At 44.0% G+C, this 16,044-nt stretch overlaps 1 protein-coding gene across 5 annotated transcripts in view; it reads left to right on the top strand.

Annotated features, from left to right (window-relative positions):
- Positions 1 to 16,044, top strand: part of MYO10 (myosin X) — a 268,155-nt gene that overhangs the window by 11,490 nt on the left and 240,621 nt on the right. For 3 of the 5 annotated variants that reach the window (XM_054555429.1, XM_054555428.1, XM_024246954.2), the window contains exon 1: positions 8,315 to 8,383. The exons of 1 other annotated variant lie outside the window; for it this stretch is intronic. In XM_054555429.1, coding sequence (XP_054411404.1) covers positions 8,330 to 8,383 — 54 coding nt within the window. In that variant the 5' untranslated portion in view covers positions 8,315 to 8,329. Of the gene's footprint in view, positions 1 to 2,947; positions 2,967 to 8,314; positions 8,384 to 16,044 lie in introns of those variants that run through there. One more of the 5 variants, XM_063724070.1, reaches the window with a different exon arrangement.

Genomic DNA, 16,044 nt, shown 5'->3' with positions numbered 1-16,044 from the left:
GTCAATGCAGCTGGCAGCTGCACAGCTGAGATACCCTGTCATGGTGCATTTATGACCCCGGGGATTTTGTAACTCCTTACTAGAAGCTTAAGGAAATACATTGATTAGCGGAGGAAGTTAGCTAATGATACTAGATTTTCGTTTCCATTTTTAGGTCTTCTGTGAAGCAGGAGGCCATCTTTTCTGTTAATTGCAAACAAGGCTCTTGATTCACGTGCTCCATCCCACCCCCAGTGTGGTTGTTGATGTTCATTTAAGGCCGAAGCACACTCAAGGGACTAGGCTGTACATTGCCTGGGGAGCCAGTGGACATTCATTTGGAGAATTATTTGCATGGATTTTTTACTTTATTTTAGTTTTTTGAGACGGCGTCTCACTCCGTCTTTTAGGCTGGAGTGCAGTGGTGCAATCATGGCTCACTGCAGCCTTGATCTCTTTGGCTCAGGCGATCCTCCCACCTCAGCCTCCTGAGTAGCTGGGACCACAGGCCTGTGCCACCTCGCCTGGCTAATTTTTACATTTTTTGTAGAGACGAGGTCTCCCTGTTTTGCCCAGGCTGGTCTCAAACTCCTGAGCTCAAGGGATTCTTCCCCTTTGGCCTCCTAAAGTGCTGGGATTATAAGTGCAAGCCATTGCACTTGGCCAGTTCTTCTGATTTTTATTTCTTTGCGTTGTAGTATCCTTGTGAGTTAACCCTAGGCAGCAACAGTTATAATGTCATGGTGGTTTGCATGTTAGGTGGCCAGGATGTCAGGGAGTGTGTGTGTGCGGGGGGGGGTATGGGTGTGTTTAAGGCTTATTATTTATTAACCTAGGAAATCTTTCTGGACTTTGAAATAAGAGTTTAGTGCCAGGTGGCCGGGTGCGGTGGCTCATGCCTGTAATCCCAGCACTTTGGGAGGGCTGAGACGGGTGGATCACGAGGTCAGGAGATCCAGACCATCCTGGCTAACATGGTGAAACCCCATCTCTACTAAAAATACAAAAAAATTAGCCGGGCGTGGTGGCGGGCACCCGTAGTCCCAGCTACTTGGGAGGCTGAGGCAGGAGAATGGCGTGAACCCGGGAGGCAGAGCTTGCAGTGAGCTGAGATCGCGCTACTACACTCCATCCTGGGCGACGGAGTGAGATTCCGCCTCAAAAAAAAAAAAAGAATTTAATGCCAGGTGAAAATATACTACATCTCTGACAATGTATATACCATTGTCATTTAAATTGTCATTTAATGCAGGTTTACTTCTGTTTATTTCTACCCATGTTTTGTTCTTCTCATGATGTGACCCAGGGGGATTTAGCAGTTGAAGGCTGAAGAAACTAGAACTCTCGTTGAAACTGGGCAACTTACTATTGCAGAAAAAAGCACAAGTTCACCCTCCCCTCCCCTCCCCTCTTCTCTTTTTCCTTTTCTTTCTTTTTTGAGATAGAGTCTTTCTCTGTCTCTGAAGCTGGAGTGCAGTGGCTCTACCACAGCTCACTGCAGCCTCCACCTCCCAGGCTCAAGGGATCCTCTTGCCTCAGCCTCCTGAGTAGCTAGGACCACAGGCATGTGCCACCTTGCCCAGCTAATTTTCAAATTTTTTGTAGAGATGAGGTTTCACTATGTTGCCCAGGCTGGTCTTGAACTCCTGGGCCCAAGCTGTCCTCCCTCCTCAGTATCCCAGAGTGCTGGGATTACAGGTGTAAGCCATCACACATGGCTAAGCACAGGTTTGTAAAACCCACCTGTCCAGATGGCTGAGCTAACCATTCTCAGAAACAAAACTACAACCCTAGAGCAGATACATGAACACTTTGCCTTGGCCCAGGATCCTGAAGACAGTGACCGTGGACCTGCTGACCAGCCTTGCCTCCTCTGATGCCTGCTGCAGCTCACACTCTCCTCTCCTGATCCTAGAGGCTGCTGAACGGGTCACACACTTCTTCTAGACCAGCAACATATTGAGCTGTTTCAGCCTTCCCTTGCACTTCATTTTCTAGAGAGCTGCTTATCTATTTGGATCTTACTTATATCTCCCCAAATTTGTTACTGTTGTTGTTTTATCTCTCTGAAACTTTGCTGTCACAAGCTGGATTCTCTTAACATCTGATTATCTGATCATTGCAGGGGGCTTGGAGCTAAGGGCCAAGGTGTGCAGCCCTCTGGGGGTTTTCCCCCTCGGATTCTCAGATGTGGGCACATGTGCCCTTTTTTCAGATCTTCTGAACCCTGGCACCCTTGAATTCTTTTCTTTTTTCTTTTTCTTTTTCTTTTTTTTTTTTGAGACGGAGTCTTGCTCTGTCACCCAGGCTGGAGTGCAGTGGTAGGATCTTGGCTCACTACAGCCTCTGCTTCCCAGGTTCCAGTGATTCGCCTGCCTCAGCCTCCGGAGTAGCTGGGATTACAGGCATGCACCACCACGCCTGGCTAATTTTTGTATTTTTAGTAGAGATGGGGTTTACCATGTTGGCCAGGGTGGTCTCGAACTCCTGACCTCAGGTGATCCACCTGCCTCAGCCTCCCAAAATGCTGGAATTACAGGTGGGAGCCACCGTGCCCGGCCCCCTTGACGTTTTTGGCTGGATCAGTCTTTGTTGCAGTGGTGGGTGAGGGCGGTGGTGGCTGTCCTGCATATGGTAGGATTCTAAGCAGCCTCCCTGGCCTTGGATCGCTAGATGCCAGGATCATACCCTTACCTCCTGGTTGTGAGAACCAACTGTCTTCAGACATCACTAGGAGGCAAAATTGCTCCCAGTGGAGAACAACTGTATCATGTCTATACTCTTAGGGCCACAGATTAAACTTGATAGTATTTTTTCGATCTTCCTCATCCTCACTGTTTCCTTTTTTTTTCTTTTCTTTTTTCAGACCCTGAATTCCAGCAGATCTACTGTTTCCTAATGGCCTTTCACAGTAGTAAATGTGTGGGAGACCACACATTTATCAGTGTTGAAATTTTATTCTTTGGGATCCAAACTCTCCCCATAAGGTTTGGGCATTTACAATCATTATTTACTGTCTGAGTCATATGTTCAGTTGTTCGGCCTAGTTAGAATATTCCTGGCCAGCTGGAACCACTGCCCTAAGGCTTTCATTGGTCCCCGTTCTCAGACCCCTCACCCTCTAAGTGCTTTTTTAGGTCCTTTCCCTAGAGTGTTAGAGAAATATTTATTATACTGAGTAATTAAACTGACAGTTGTTCTCCACTAGGAAAAAGAAGGTCGTATTCTCTCGTAAAGCTTTGAGGGCATGTCAAGTTATGTCAAGGTAAATTATATCTGCTGCCTTCTCCCACGTATATCTTGTATAGTTTTATTCTGGTATACGTTTATTTTATTTTATTTTATCTTATGTTATTTTTTGAGATGGAGTATCGCTCTGTCACCTAGGCTGGAGCGCGGTGGTGCGATCTTGGCTCACTGCAACTTCCACCTCTCGGGTTCAAGCGATTCTCCTGCCTCAGCCTGCCGAGTAGCTGGGATTACAGGCACCTGCCATCACGCCCAGCTAATTTTTGTATTTCAGTAGAGACGGGGTTTCACCATGTTGGTCAGGCTGGTCTGGAACTCCTGACCTCAAGTGATTCGCCCATGTCAGCCTCCCAAAGTGCTGGAATTACAGGCGCGAGCCACTGCACCCGGCCTATTCTGGTATCCATTTTAAAAAGAAGTCTAGACTCAGAAGTCACCCAAATAGTACAGAGAGGCCCTTTCTGTGTACCTGCCAGATCCCTGGTGGTGACATCTTACATAACAAAATACAGTGTCAAAATCAGGAAATTGACATTCCTGCAGTCTACAGGCCTCATTCATGCTTCACCAGTTTTGCATGCATGCATTTTTTATGTGTGTGTGATTCTGAACAGTGTTATCACATGTGTAGACTTGTACAACCACCAGCAGTCACAATATAGAACTGTTCCATGACAGTCCCTTGGGCTCACCTTTGGTGGCACCCCAGCCTCCCTCCTTCTAACCCTCAGCACCTACTTCTTTTTTCTCCTTCTCTATAGTTTTGTTATTTGAGAGTATTGTATAAATGGAATCGATCAGTACATATTCTTTTGAGATGGACTTTCTTCACTCAGTGCCTTTGCCGCCCATCCATGTTGGTACACGTGCCAGTTTTGTTCCTTTTTTATTATTAAGTAATATTGCATTGTTCAGGAACACTTTTATTTATTTTATCTTATTTGCTTTTTTGAGATGGAGTCACGCTCTGTTGCTCAGGCTGGAGTGCAGTGGCGCAATGTGGGTTCACTGCAGTCTCTGCCTCCCGGGTTCAAGTGATTCTCCTGCCTCAGACTCCCGAGTAGCTGGGTTTACAGGTATGTGCCACCAAGCCCAGCTAATTTTTTTTTTTTTTTTTTTTTTGAGACTGAGTCTCACTCTGTCGCCAGGCTGGAGTACAGTGGCGCAATCTCAGCTTACTGCAGTCTCTGCCTCCCAGGTTCAAGTGATTCTCCTGCCTCAGCCTCCTGAGTAGCTGGGACTACAGGCGTGTGTCACCATGTCCAGATAATTTTTGTATTTTTAGTAGAGACAGGGTTTCACCATGTTGGCCGGGATGGTCTTGATCTCTTGACCTCGTGATCCACCCGCCTTAGCCACTCAAAAGTGCTGGGATTACAGGTGTGAGCCACCACACCCGGCCTAATTTTTGTGTTTTTAGTAGAGATAGGGTTTCTCTATGTTGGCCAGGCTGGTCTCAAACTCCTGACCTCAGGTGATCCACCTGCCTCGGCTGCTGGGATTACACGCCTGCTGGGATTACAGGCGTGAGCCACCGTGCCCGGCCTGCATGTTTGTTTATTCTGTTACTTAACTTGTGAAAGTTTATTGGACACTTACCATGGGCTAGGACTGTGCTGAGCTTTTTACATGTATGTATTCACTTAATCTGCTTGGTAGTCCTAAGTGATTGTATTGTTTATATCTTTATTTTGTGTATGAGAACACAGAGGCTTAGAGAAGGGAGGTAGTCTGCTCAAGTTCATACAGCTGGGAAGTGATAGAGCCAGGATATGAAGCCAGAGAGCTCTAGCTCCATGAACTCATTTGGAGGGGAAGGCAGTTGTTCTGGTAGATTTTTTTTGTTTTTGTTTTTGAGATGGAGTCTTGTTCTTTTGCCCAGGCTGGAGTGCAGTGGCACGATCTCTGCTCACTGCAACCTCTGTCTCCTGGGTTCAAGAGATTCTCATGCCTCAGCCTCCTGAATAGCTAGAATTACAGGCGCCCGCCACCACGCCCAGCTAATTTTTGTGTTTTTGGTAGAGACAGGGTTTCACCGTGTTGGTCAGTCTGGTCTTAAACCCCTGACCTCAAGTGATCCCGCCTGCCTTGGCCTCTCAAAGTGCTGGGATTACAGGCGTGAGCTATCACACCTGGCCATTCTGGTAGGTTTTTGAAGTCGGAAGAATAGAGACTGTGTGGAAATCTTCAGGAATGCATATTTGCTTCTCCATACAGAGCAGAACAGTCAGGTAATACAAATCCAAAAGGAATTAGCTGAGTTCTGCCAGTGACTGGAACAAGGAATAGAAATTTTCCTATAGCCAAGCAAAAGCAGAAACATAGACCTTCTGCTTATTTTTGTGATGACAGCAACTGCACACTGATCCTGAGTGATTGGCATAAGTAAGTGATCCCTGTTCAGAGTGAGGGCTCGAAAAATAGTTTCAGTGGGCCAGGCGCAGTGGCTCACGCCTATAATCCCAGTACTTTGGGAGGCTGAGGCAGGCGGATCACCTGAGATCGGGAGTTTGAGACCAGCCTGACCAACATGGAGAAACCCTGTCTCTACTAAAAATACAAAAATTAGCCAGGTGTGGTGGCGCATGCCGGTGATCCCAGCTATTCGGGAGGCTGAGGCAGGAGAATCGCTTGAACCCAGGAGGCGGAGGTTGCAGTGAGCTGAGATTGCGCCATTACATTCCAGTCTGGGTAATAAGAGCAAAACTCTGTCTCAAAAAAAAAAAAAAAAAAGAAAAATAGTTTCAGTGAAATTCTGTGTTTCCAGGGAGCATCCTTGTGGAATGCCAAGGCCACAATGAATTTCATCAGTTATTTTTTTGGAGTTTTGTCTATTTCTGGTAAACTCCAGCTTCCATGAAGCAATATTGAGGGAAAGTGTATTTGCTTTGGAATCCGTATGCAGTCTGTAAATCTTGCTTGTAATCCGCTGAGCTGATGCTTCTGCCTGCCTTGTAGATGGAAGTGACACGCAGCTGTCTAGTCACAGCTTTGGGCTTTTGGACTCTTCACATCTTCCTTACCCATTAAACTTGAAACTGTTTCTTTCAAGTTTAATGATAAAAATGTTAAGAAACTATTTTGGAAATTGACCCTCCTAGTAGTGTGAGACTTTAAAAGGTAATGGATGGTTTACATTTAAACAAGCTTTTGAAGGCTGTGATTCAGTTAAGGTGGTGCTACTTGGCAGCTGCTAATATATTTTTTATTCCTATGGAATATATATTCTGTAGTTTAAAAAGAAAATGCTAGCATGGTTAGATCAGCAGAAATATTCTTTGTTGTAAAGTATGTAGCCTGGAAGTTATCAAGGGAAGGATACATAGGTTAGAGTTACTTTTTTTTTGGACCCAGGGTCTTGCTCTGTTGCCTAGGCTGGAGTGCAGTGATGAAATCACAGCTCACTATAGCCTTGACTTCCTGGGCTCAAGAGATTCTCCCCCCTTAGCCTTCTGAGTAGCTGGGACTACAGATGTGTGCCACCATGCCCATCTAATTTTGTCTTTTCTTTTCTTTTTTTTTTTTTGTAGAGACAGGTTTCCCTATGTTGCCCTGGCTGGTCTTGAACTTAAGGGTTCCAGTGATCCTCTCCTCCCCTCTCAGCCTCCCAAAGTGCTGGGAATACAAGCATGACCCACCATGCCCTGCTAGAGTTACTGTTTTGTATAGAATGGTAGTTCTCAACTGGAGGCACTTTTGCCTCACTGGGAATATTTAGAAGTATCAGTAGACATTTTTGGTTGTTAACACTGATGGGAGGTGATTATTGGTGTCTAGTGGGTAGAAGCCAAGGATGCTGCTAAACATCCTCGATTGCACAGAGCAGCCCCCACAATGAAGATTGATCCAGTCTAATAGGTCGATAGTGTTAAGGGTAAGAAAACCTGATACAAAAGATTGACTTATAAAAATCTTCCCTCTTGTATTTTATTTTAATATTCTGCATTTTCTAAGTAAAATCGTTATTCCTAAAGTAATTTCCATAGTGTACTCTTTGGGGTGTGTGTGAATGATGCATTAGTCTGATTTTTATTAATTTTAATACCTTCATTATACTTAGTATGACTTGTTTATATTATATATCTAGATCTATAGTTATATGTTTGTTTTATTTATTCCAACATTGATTTCTGCAGCATTGGTTAATAGTTGGGATATTAAGCCATTTTTATTTCTAGGCCTTCTCAACTTTGAGTATCCACTGATCCTAAGAAGTGAAGGAACAGACAACACGGACCTGATATATATATTTCTGAGATGAAAGAAAGATAGAAGGGGCTGACATTAGCAATCTACACTATATTCTTTGGACCTCTTCGTGTCATCTAATTATTTTAGTTAATTACCAACATTCGGGTTACCAACCCTGATAATGCAAGAGGCAGCCTCTTTGAATGGGGTACGTGAACCTTTACCAGTGAATGCATACCTTTTTTCTTTTCCGTTTCTCCCAATTTTGATGAGTAAGTGTGTGGTTTTTCTTCTTAAGTTTCATCAAGCCTATTGTCTTCTTGCCAGCCACAGTGATGAATCACTCTAAAAGCTTGGTGAGGGCAGTTGAATCAGCAGGCAAAACTTTTTTATTTGCTGAAAATAAATGGAAGGCTGCTTATAGGTTCACACCTTTACTGCTCTCATCAAATCTTCAGGCAGGAGGGAAATGAAATTGGATCATCTTAAAGTTCCTGGATTTAATCTATGATTTAGGAGTGAGTTCTTTCCACGCTTCTCCTCTCCTGTTTTCCCTTCCTAGCAAGAGGAGAAAAAAAGCAAGTAATTTAATGTAATCTGATTTTTTTGTGTGACTTCATGGCTTTTTGACATTGGAAGAGAAATGAGCCATCTTTCTAGAGGAGCTTTAGTGTCATGTGTGCTTTTCTTATTGATTGGGAATAACTTAAAAAGACTCCTCAGATCTCCAAATGGGATATTCAATTTGTTAGAACACGAGTCTGCACCACTATCTGTTGACGGTGAAATGAATTTACTAAGTGGATAATTTGCTGAGCATTAGCTGACCCTGACGTGGTGGAATGAAGGTCTCTGGAGATGGTTCATGGTGGAAATCTGGGCTTGATGGGTCGGTAATGAGGCTTCAGCGATGACATCTTTACCAAGGCTGAGGCTTAACACGCGGGACCAAGCGATTCAACTGGTAAGCGACATGCTTTGAATATTTACTCACCAGCTCTATTAATTCAGATTCATGATAAGAAATGTATGGTAAGTGATTTTTTTTTTTCTTTTTGTGATAGAGTCTCACTCCGTCGCCCAGGCTGAGTGCAGTGGCGCAATTTCAGCTCACTGCAACCTCTGCCTCCTGGGTTCAAGCAATTCTCGTGCCTCAGCCTCCTAAGTAGCTGGGACTACAGGTGCGTGCTACCACGCCCGGCTAATTTTTAATATTTTTTAGTGGAGACTGGGTTTTGCCATGTTGGCCAGGCTGGTCTCGAACTCCTGACCTTAGGTGATCCGCCCGCCTCGGCCTCCCAAAGTGCTGGGATTGTAGGCTTGAGCTACTGCGCCCAACCAATGGTGAGTGATTTATTTGCATCAGAGATGACTGCTTGTTGAAGACCACTGTTGATGGAATTCAGCATGCCTTTGCCTCTGCCACTTGACCTCTGATTGGCCTGCCATTGCTGTGATTGTACTGGTAGCTAGGAGGGTTCTCACCCCCTGCCATTACTGAGACCGTGATGCTGTGGAGGGGGGTGTGGAGGACACCAAGGAAGTACAATTGACTGATGCACCTTGGAGGGTCCCTCAGATTTATCTATAAACCTTTAAAAATAATAATGATAATCATAGAGGACATCTGTGAGGAACTTATTTGGTGCCATTTGCTGTGCTGAGCCCTTTATATACAGATATCCTGAATCTCATTGAATCCTCTACGTCTTAGGAACTGTTGTTAATCTCATGTAGAGATGAACTACCTATGACTTGGAACCCACTTGTGTTCCCTGGTGGGACTCTGACTTCTGAAAGTACTCTTTTTGCCTTGCACTATATACCTTAGTTCAGTGTAAGGGGGCCTGGTTGTTGGATTTTATTTCTGTGATCAATATTATTTTGCAGTTGGCCATTAGCGATCTTCTACTCTCACCTCTTCATTTTGTAGACAGAATCTTCACCCCCAGATGTAAGTCCCTTGCCCAGCTTTGAAGAGCTTTTTCATGAATCCAGAGCCTTTTTCCTCTGCTGCTGGTGACTTTGGCATTTCTGGGAAATTTCCGTTTATTTAAGGTTATGCTTTTAATCTTGTGTATGTGTATTACAATATTAATTTCTAATCAGCTGTGAAAGTTCCACCCTTGCAAAGTCCCACAGCCAGATGGGATCCTAAGTTTCTTGGCTCCCCCAGAGCCTGTGTGTTCATTTCTTCTCTTACAAGTTGGTGTCTCCAGAGCTTATCACTGCTCTCACGGCCAGGTGGCTTGCCAGTTCCAAGGACTGGCAGTGCCCTTATAAAATATTTGGACTTTTTCTAGTGCGATACAATCCCATACTAGGCAGTTATTAAATCTCAAGGTTATTTTCATGTCTTGGGTACCCAGTGGAAGGCATGTTTTGTCTAGGACTCCCTTAAATGTAGGAAAGACATATCTGGGGCTAGAAACTTAGTATTTATAAATAGGCAAAACAAAAGTAGTAGACTCAGCAGAAAGAACAGGTCTGCAGAATTAACGGTGGCATAGGTGGGCCATGTAGGTTCTGTCAGATATCACTGATCCCAGTGAGGTGATGGTCATGGGGCATATTGATCTGTTCTGCTGACTGCTATCTGATACTGATAATGGATGTTAGGTTTTTATAAGAATGGGCTTGCGGGCTTCTTAGTGTATTCCAGCAGAAGCTCCTGAAGGTCCTTGGGAAGTTTGTCACAGGCAGGAATCACGTGGAGTGGCAGCAAAGGAAGGCGGCATGGCCAGCTGTTGGGATCGGCAGACCTGGCTCTGGCAGTGGGCGCTCAGCCAAGCTGCCCACACTTCCTGTGAAACACCCTGGCCTCTACCCAGCTTCCCGTAGGTACTCTAGGAAGAAATGCCACCTTGAACCCGTGGCCCAGCTTGCAGTACCATGCTGGAACATTAAGATCTTTATCATCCGGTCAGGATTGGACAGACTTGCTCATTTTCCTTTGCTTTTCCTGCCCCACCACCAAAGTTAGTATCTTCAGGTGTTTGTTTCCAGGGAGGAGCCCAGGTTAGCTGTGTTGTGTTGTTTCTTGTCTTAACTGAAATCCCATAAAAGGGGCTGAGTGTAGTATCCCACGTGATCCAGGTCATTCCTCCTTCTGGTGCCTCTTGGCTCCCTCTCCTTCTTGTCTTTTTGTCTTGAGCAACTGTATCCTAACCTCCTCTCTCTCTTGCCACACGGTGGTCTAGTCTTTGCCTGGCCTGTTGTTCTTGGAGCTCAGAGTTTTGCTGGCCTTATTTCTGAACTTCAGCTCATACTTGTGTATCCTGGTTCTCACTTGTCTCTCTTGTTCTGACTCAAGATGTCACGGGCTCCTAGCCACACCCAAACCCCACATTGCACACCTACGCTTGCTTTGGCCACTGCCCGGGGTTGGCTCTGCCTCTGTAAGCAGGCAGGTCAGTAGCCTATCTTCCACTGCCAGCCTTCCCTGGCACTCTGGGCACTGGCCACCTCCACAGCCTATGACTTGCTGCTGTCCTGGGGTCCCAGTAATGTCTTGTTTTCATCCTGCTTTAGCCCAAGTAGCCACCCTGCAGATGCAGTTTTGCAAAAGATGACTTCATTCACAAACTTGAGAAGAAGGAAATTCTGTGATACCAGGGTGAAAGTCGAAATTAATCATTCAGTCTTGAGCTTCAGACAGCCATACACATACACATATTTACAAGGAGAAGCAGAAAATTGTAGTTTGAAATGTTCATATGCAATTCATATCCTAAAGGCTTGGATTCCTTCTAGCATTGCTAAGTATGCATCTCTGTGCTTTATTGCTAAAGAAGACTTGACTATTACTCAAGATTTGATTTTTTAAATGAACTGACAGGAGTGTTAAGAGAATTTTGATAGTGGCTTGTATCTTTGTCTTTGAATTTTTAGCACCTTTAAATGCCAAGTATGATTTTTTTTTCCTCTATAACCTAATCTTGGAAATGAGAAAAGAGTTTGTTTTATAACTGGGGAGAAAGAAATGGTTTATTTTTGTGTTCGATGTCAGTCACAAAAGAAGGGAGGCACTGAGAGAAATGTAAGCTCCTTTTTTGGTGAACTTTACTAAAACCAAAGGGAAGATAGAATTGGCTTTTTTTTTTCTTTTTTTTTTGGAATAAACAGAATATCCTTGCGTTCTGGTGTTCAATTGGCAGGTGGCCAGAAAGCATGCCCGTAGCTTAGGAATCATCCCAAACTAAGAGAAAAAGTCTGACTTGCTGGAGGCTGAAATTCAGTCTTGGAGGTACCATGGTGTGTGTGTGTGTGTGGTGGGGGCAGGGCGGTAGGTGAAGGAAGTCTGGAAGTTGTACCCTTGGCAGCTATAAACAGAATACTCAACTCACTTGGGTGGCTAAAATACAGACTGTTTAAAAGGGTTTTAGTCTGCCATTTGGTCAGAATTAAGGTATGATTCAATATATTATATCCAACACTGGCCTAAAAACATACTCATTTTCCTTTTGATTAGAGCCAGGTTTAATTAAGATCACTGCTTGACAAGCCCATTAAATAACTGAAACTTCTCTTCCAAAGCTTACCCTGAATGGAGGCATTATGTACCAAATAATGCATTTTTCAAAACCAGTATTGAGACCTAGACTATGTAAGGCACGGTGTAAAAAAGCTACAAATATGGGGCCTCAGGTATGGAAGATGCGTGCACTGAGTTAGGTCGTGTGCCATAGGGAGTGGTAGGGCCTGTGGCTCACCAGAGCTCACTGACCTGGAAGAATTAGGGCTCAGTGTTGCCAGGCCTTCTAGTTGTTAAAAGAGAGATCAAAAACCTAGATTTCTGTGAAATGTTCCAATTTGCAAAATGTTGACAAGTAACATAAAATGTTTTGGTTTTTACCTAGTGGGCCAAACAAAACTTGGCTTGGGCTTAAAGTCTTTAGATCGGGGGTGTCCAATCTTTTGGCTTCCCTGGGCCACATTGGAAGAAGAGTTGTCTTGGGCCACACGTAAAATACACTAACAATAAGATGACTGATGAGCTTAAAAACAAACAAACAAACAACCTAGTGTTTTTTTTTTTGGAGATGGAGTTTCGCTCTTATTGCCCAGGCTGAAGTGCAATGGCATGATCTTGGCTCACTGCAACCTCCGCCTCCCAGGTTCAAGCAATTCTGCCTCAGCCTCCCAAGTAGCTGAGATTACAGGTGCCCACCACCATGCCTGGCTAATTTTTGTATTTTTAGTAGAGATGGGGTTTCACCATGTTGGCCGGGCTGGTCTCGAACTCGTGACCTCAGGTGATCACCCACCTCGGCCTCCTAAAGTGCTGGGATTACAGGCATGAGCCACCACAGCTGGCCAATTTTTGTTGTTGTTGTTGGTTTAAGACAGTATCTCACTCAGTTACCTAGGCTGGAGTGCAGTGGTGCGATCTTAGCATACTGCAACCTTGATTTCCCAGGTTCAAGCGATCCTCCTGCCTCAGCTACCCAAGTAGCTGGGACTACAGGCGTGCACCACAATGCCCTGCTAATTTTTGTATTTTTTTGTAGAGACGAGGTTTCACCATGTTGGCCAGCCTAGTCTTGAACTCCTGAGCTCAAGGGATCCCCCCGCCTCAGCCTCCCGAGGTGCTGGGATTAGAGGTGTGAGCCACAGTGCCCAGCAGAAGTCTCATAATGTTTTAAGAAAATTTACAAATTTGTGTTGGGCTGCATTCAAAGTCATCCTTGGCTGCAGGTTGGACAAGTTTGCTTTAGATGGTGAAGAACTGCTGCTGTGTAACTTTGGAGCAAAGGAAGGGAATGGAATGGCTTATGTTTTCCTTTGGGTTGGTTTAGGTTAGTTTTAGCTTGCTTCCAAAAAATATTTATTGTGAAGTGGTTTTGAGAGGGTGGTATCTAGGTTAGATTTATGTATTTTCTGAATGGATCCTTATAGATCCCTGTTAGTCTTTTTAAATTAAGTTAAATTTTGTTTTAGAGATGGAGTATTGCCATGTTGCCCAGGCTGGTCTCACACTCCTGGCCTCAAGTGATCCTCTTGGCCTGGCCCATTCTTTATGGATCACGCAGGGGTAGAAATTGGATAATCTTGTCTCTTGAAGGGGAGAAAAGCTTTTATTTTTCTATTGTAAACGTTTACTTAATGTCTTTTTTTTTTTTTTTTTTGAAGAGATGTGAGGTTTGGAGGACTGGATGTCGTACTAAGATACTTGTTCATAAAACCTGGCATTTGTTTAATGACTGAGTCCGTTCCCCATAGACTACCTCAGACACAGTGTAGCATAAATGGGAAGGTTCTAGAAACACAGTATCTGGGTTTGAACACTGCTCTGATGCTTGCTGGGGATATGACCTTGGGGAAGCCACACCCCCATGCTGTGCCTCAGGCTCCCTTTTGTAATATGGGTTTAATCTTAACTGTACCCATCCCACAGGGTCGTTAGGGAATGAAATGGTGAATGCATTAAAAATGCTTAGAGGAGTGACGGACGCCTAGTGAGCACTGAAAAAGCATTAGGTAGTTTAGTTTCTATTACTAGTTTTTACTAATTATAATAAAATATTTGAGAGCCCCTTTAGTGTAGGACATTGTTATAGGTATTTTCACATCATTTTCACATGGTCCTTCCAACTCTATGAAGAACAAATTATGATTCCCATTTTATAGATGTCACACTATGGAATAAAGGGCAGAAGACCTGGGTGGATCTCTGACCTGGTCATTTGTCAGCTGTGCAAACTTGGGCAAGTCAGTCTTTCTGGACTCAACTCAAATTTCCTGGATGTAAACAGGGAAAAAAGAAACAAAAACAAAAACGAACTGGATTGTTTCAAGATTTTCAGCTCTGATTTTTAAAAATTTTATTTTTTAAGGTGAGATTCATGTAACAAAATTAACCTTTTCTAAATGTACAATTCAGTAGCAGCCAGTGCATCTACATTGTTGTGAAACTGTCACCTCTAATTTCAAAACAATTTCAATACCCCTAAATAAAACCCATACCTATTGTCTTAGTCCATTTTTGTTGCTATAAAGGAATACCTGAGGCTGAGTAATTTATAAGAAAAAGAAGTCTATTTGGCTCATAGTTTTGTGGCCGTATAAGAAGCATGGTACCAGTATCTGCTTCTGGTGAGGCCTCAGGAAGCTTCCACTCAGAGCAAAAGCCAAAGAGGAGTCTCCATATGCAGATCACATGGTGAGAGAGGAAGCAATAGAGAGGGGAGAGTGCCAGGCTCTTTTCAACAACCAGTTCTCATAGGAACTAAGAGTGAGAATTCACTCATCCCTGCAGGAATGAGTTCCTGCAAGCTATTCATGAGGGATCTGCCCCCATGGTCATGAACACTTCCCACCAGGCCCGCCTCCATCACTGGGGATCAGATGTCAGCATGCGACTTGGTAGGGCTAAACAAACCATGTCTGATGTGGTTTGGCTGTGTCCCAACCCAAATCTCATCTTGAATTGTAGCTCCTGTAATCCCCATGTGTCATTGGAGGGACCCAGTGGGAGGTAATTGAATCATGGGGGCAGGGTTTTTCTGTGCTGTTCTCGCGATAGTGATAGTGAATAAGTCTCACAAGATTTGATGGTTTTTTTGTTTTTGTTTTTGTTTTTTTTTTTGAGATGGAGTTTCTCTCTGTTGCCTGGGCTGGAGTGCAGTGGTGTGATCTCAGCTCACTGCAACCTCCGTCTCCCGGGTTCGAGCGATTCTGCTGCCTCAGCCTCCTGAGTTCTGGGATTACAGGCGCGCACCACCGCAGCTGGCTAATTTTTTGTATTTTTAGTAGAGGCAAGGTTTCACCATGTTGGTCAGGCTGGTCTCGAACTCCTGACCTTGTGATCTGCCCACCTTGGCCTCCCAAAGTGCTGGGATTATAGACGTGAGCCACCGCGCCTGGCCAATCTGATGGTTTTATAAAGGGCAGTTCCTCTGGACATGCCCTCTTGCCTGCCACCGTATAAGACATGCCTTTGCATCTCCTTCACCTTCTGTCATGATTGTGAGGCCTCTCCACCCATGTGGAACTGTGAGTCCATTAAACCTCTTTTTCTTTATAAATTACCCAGTCTCAGGTATTTCTTCATAGCAGTATGAAAATGGACTAATACAAGGTCCAAGACGTAGCAACTGTTCAGCAGTCACTCCTTATTCTCCCTTCTTCCCAGCCCCTGACAACCTCCAATTTGGTTTCTGTCTCTATGGAATTATCTGTTCTGGATATTTCATGTAAATGTAGTCACACAATAGGTGACCTTTTGTGTTTGGCTGCTTTCACTGGGCGTAGTGTCTTCAAGATTCATCTATGTTGTAGCATGCATCAGTACATTCCGATATTCCAGTGTTGGCTCTGTTTTATATAAGTAAATGTGTGTAAAACACATTGTAACAAATATGGTTATATACTTATTTATCATATCTGTATCTATCTATATATAATATATATGTTTCAATATTTATGTTGATTTCTATTGGCAAGAAGGCCTATATTTAAAGAGATTGGATTGGATCTGTTTTTATTAGTGTCATGGCACATTTCCCAAAGGCCCCACTTTGTACCTCTGTTTTTAATTGGTTTACCTAACACATTTATTTTATTTTATTTTTTCGAGACAGAGTCTTGCTGGCTGGAGTGCAGTGGCATGATCTCAGCCCACTG

This window comes from Pongo abelii, chromosome 4, assembly GCF_028885655.2.
Source record: "Pongo abelii isolate AG06213 chromosome 4, NHGRI_mPonAbe1-v2.0_pri, whole genome shotgun sequence".
In the NCBI taxonomy this organism is placed as follows: domain Eukaryota; kingdom Metazoa; phylum Chordata; class Mammalia; order Primates; family Hominidae; genus Pongo; species Pongo abelii.
Note: the sequence above shows the minus strand (reverse complement) of the source record. Positions and strands in the feature narration are given on the sequence as shown.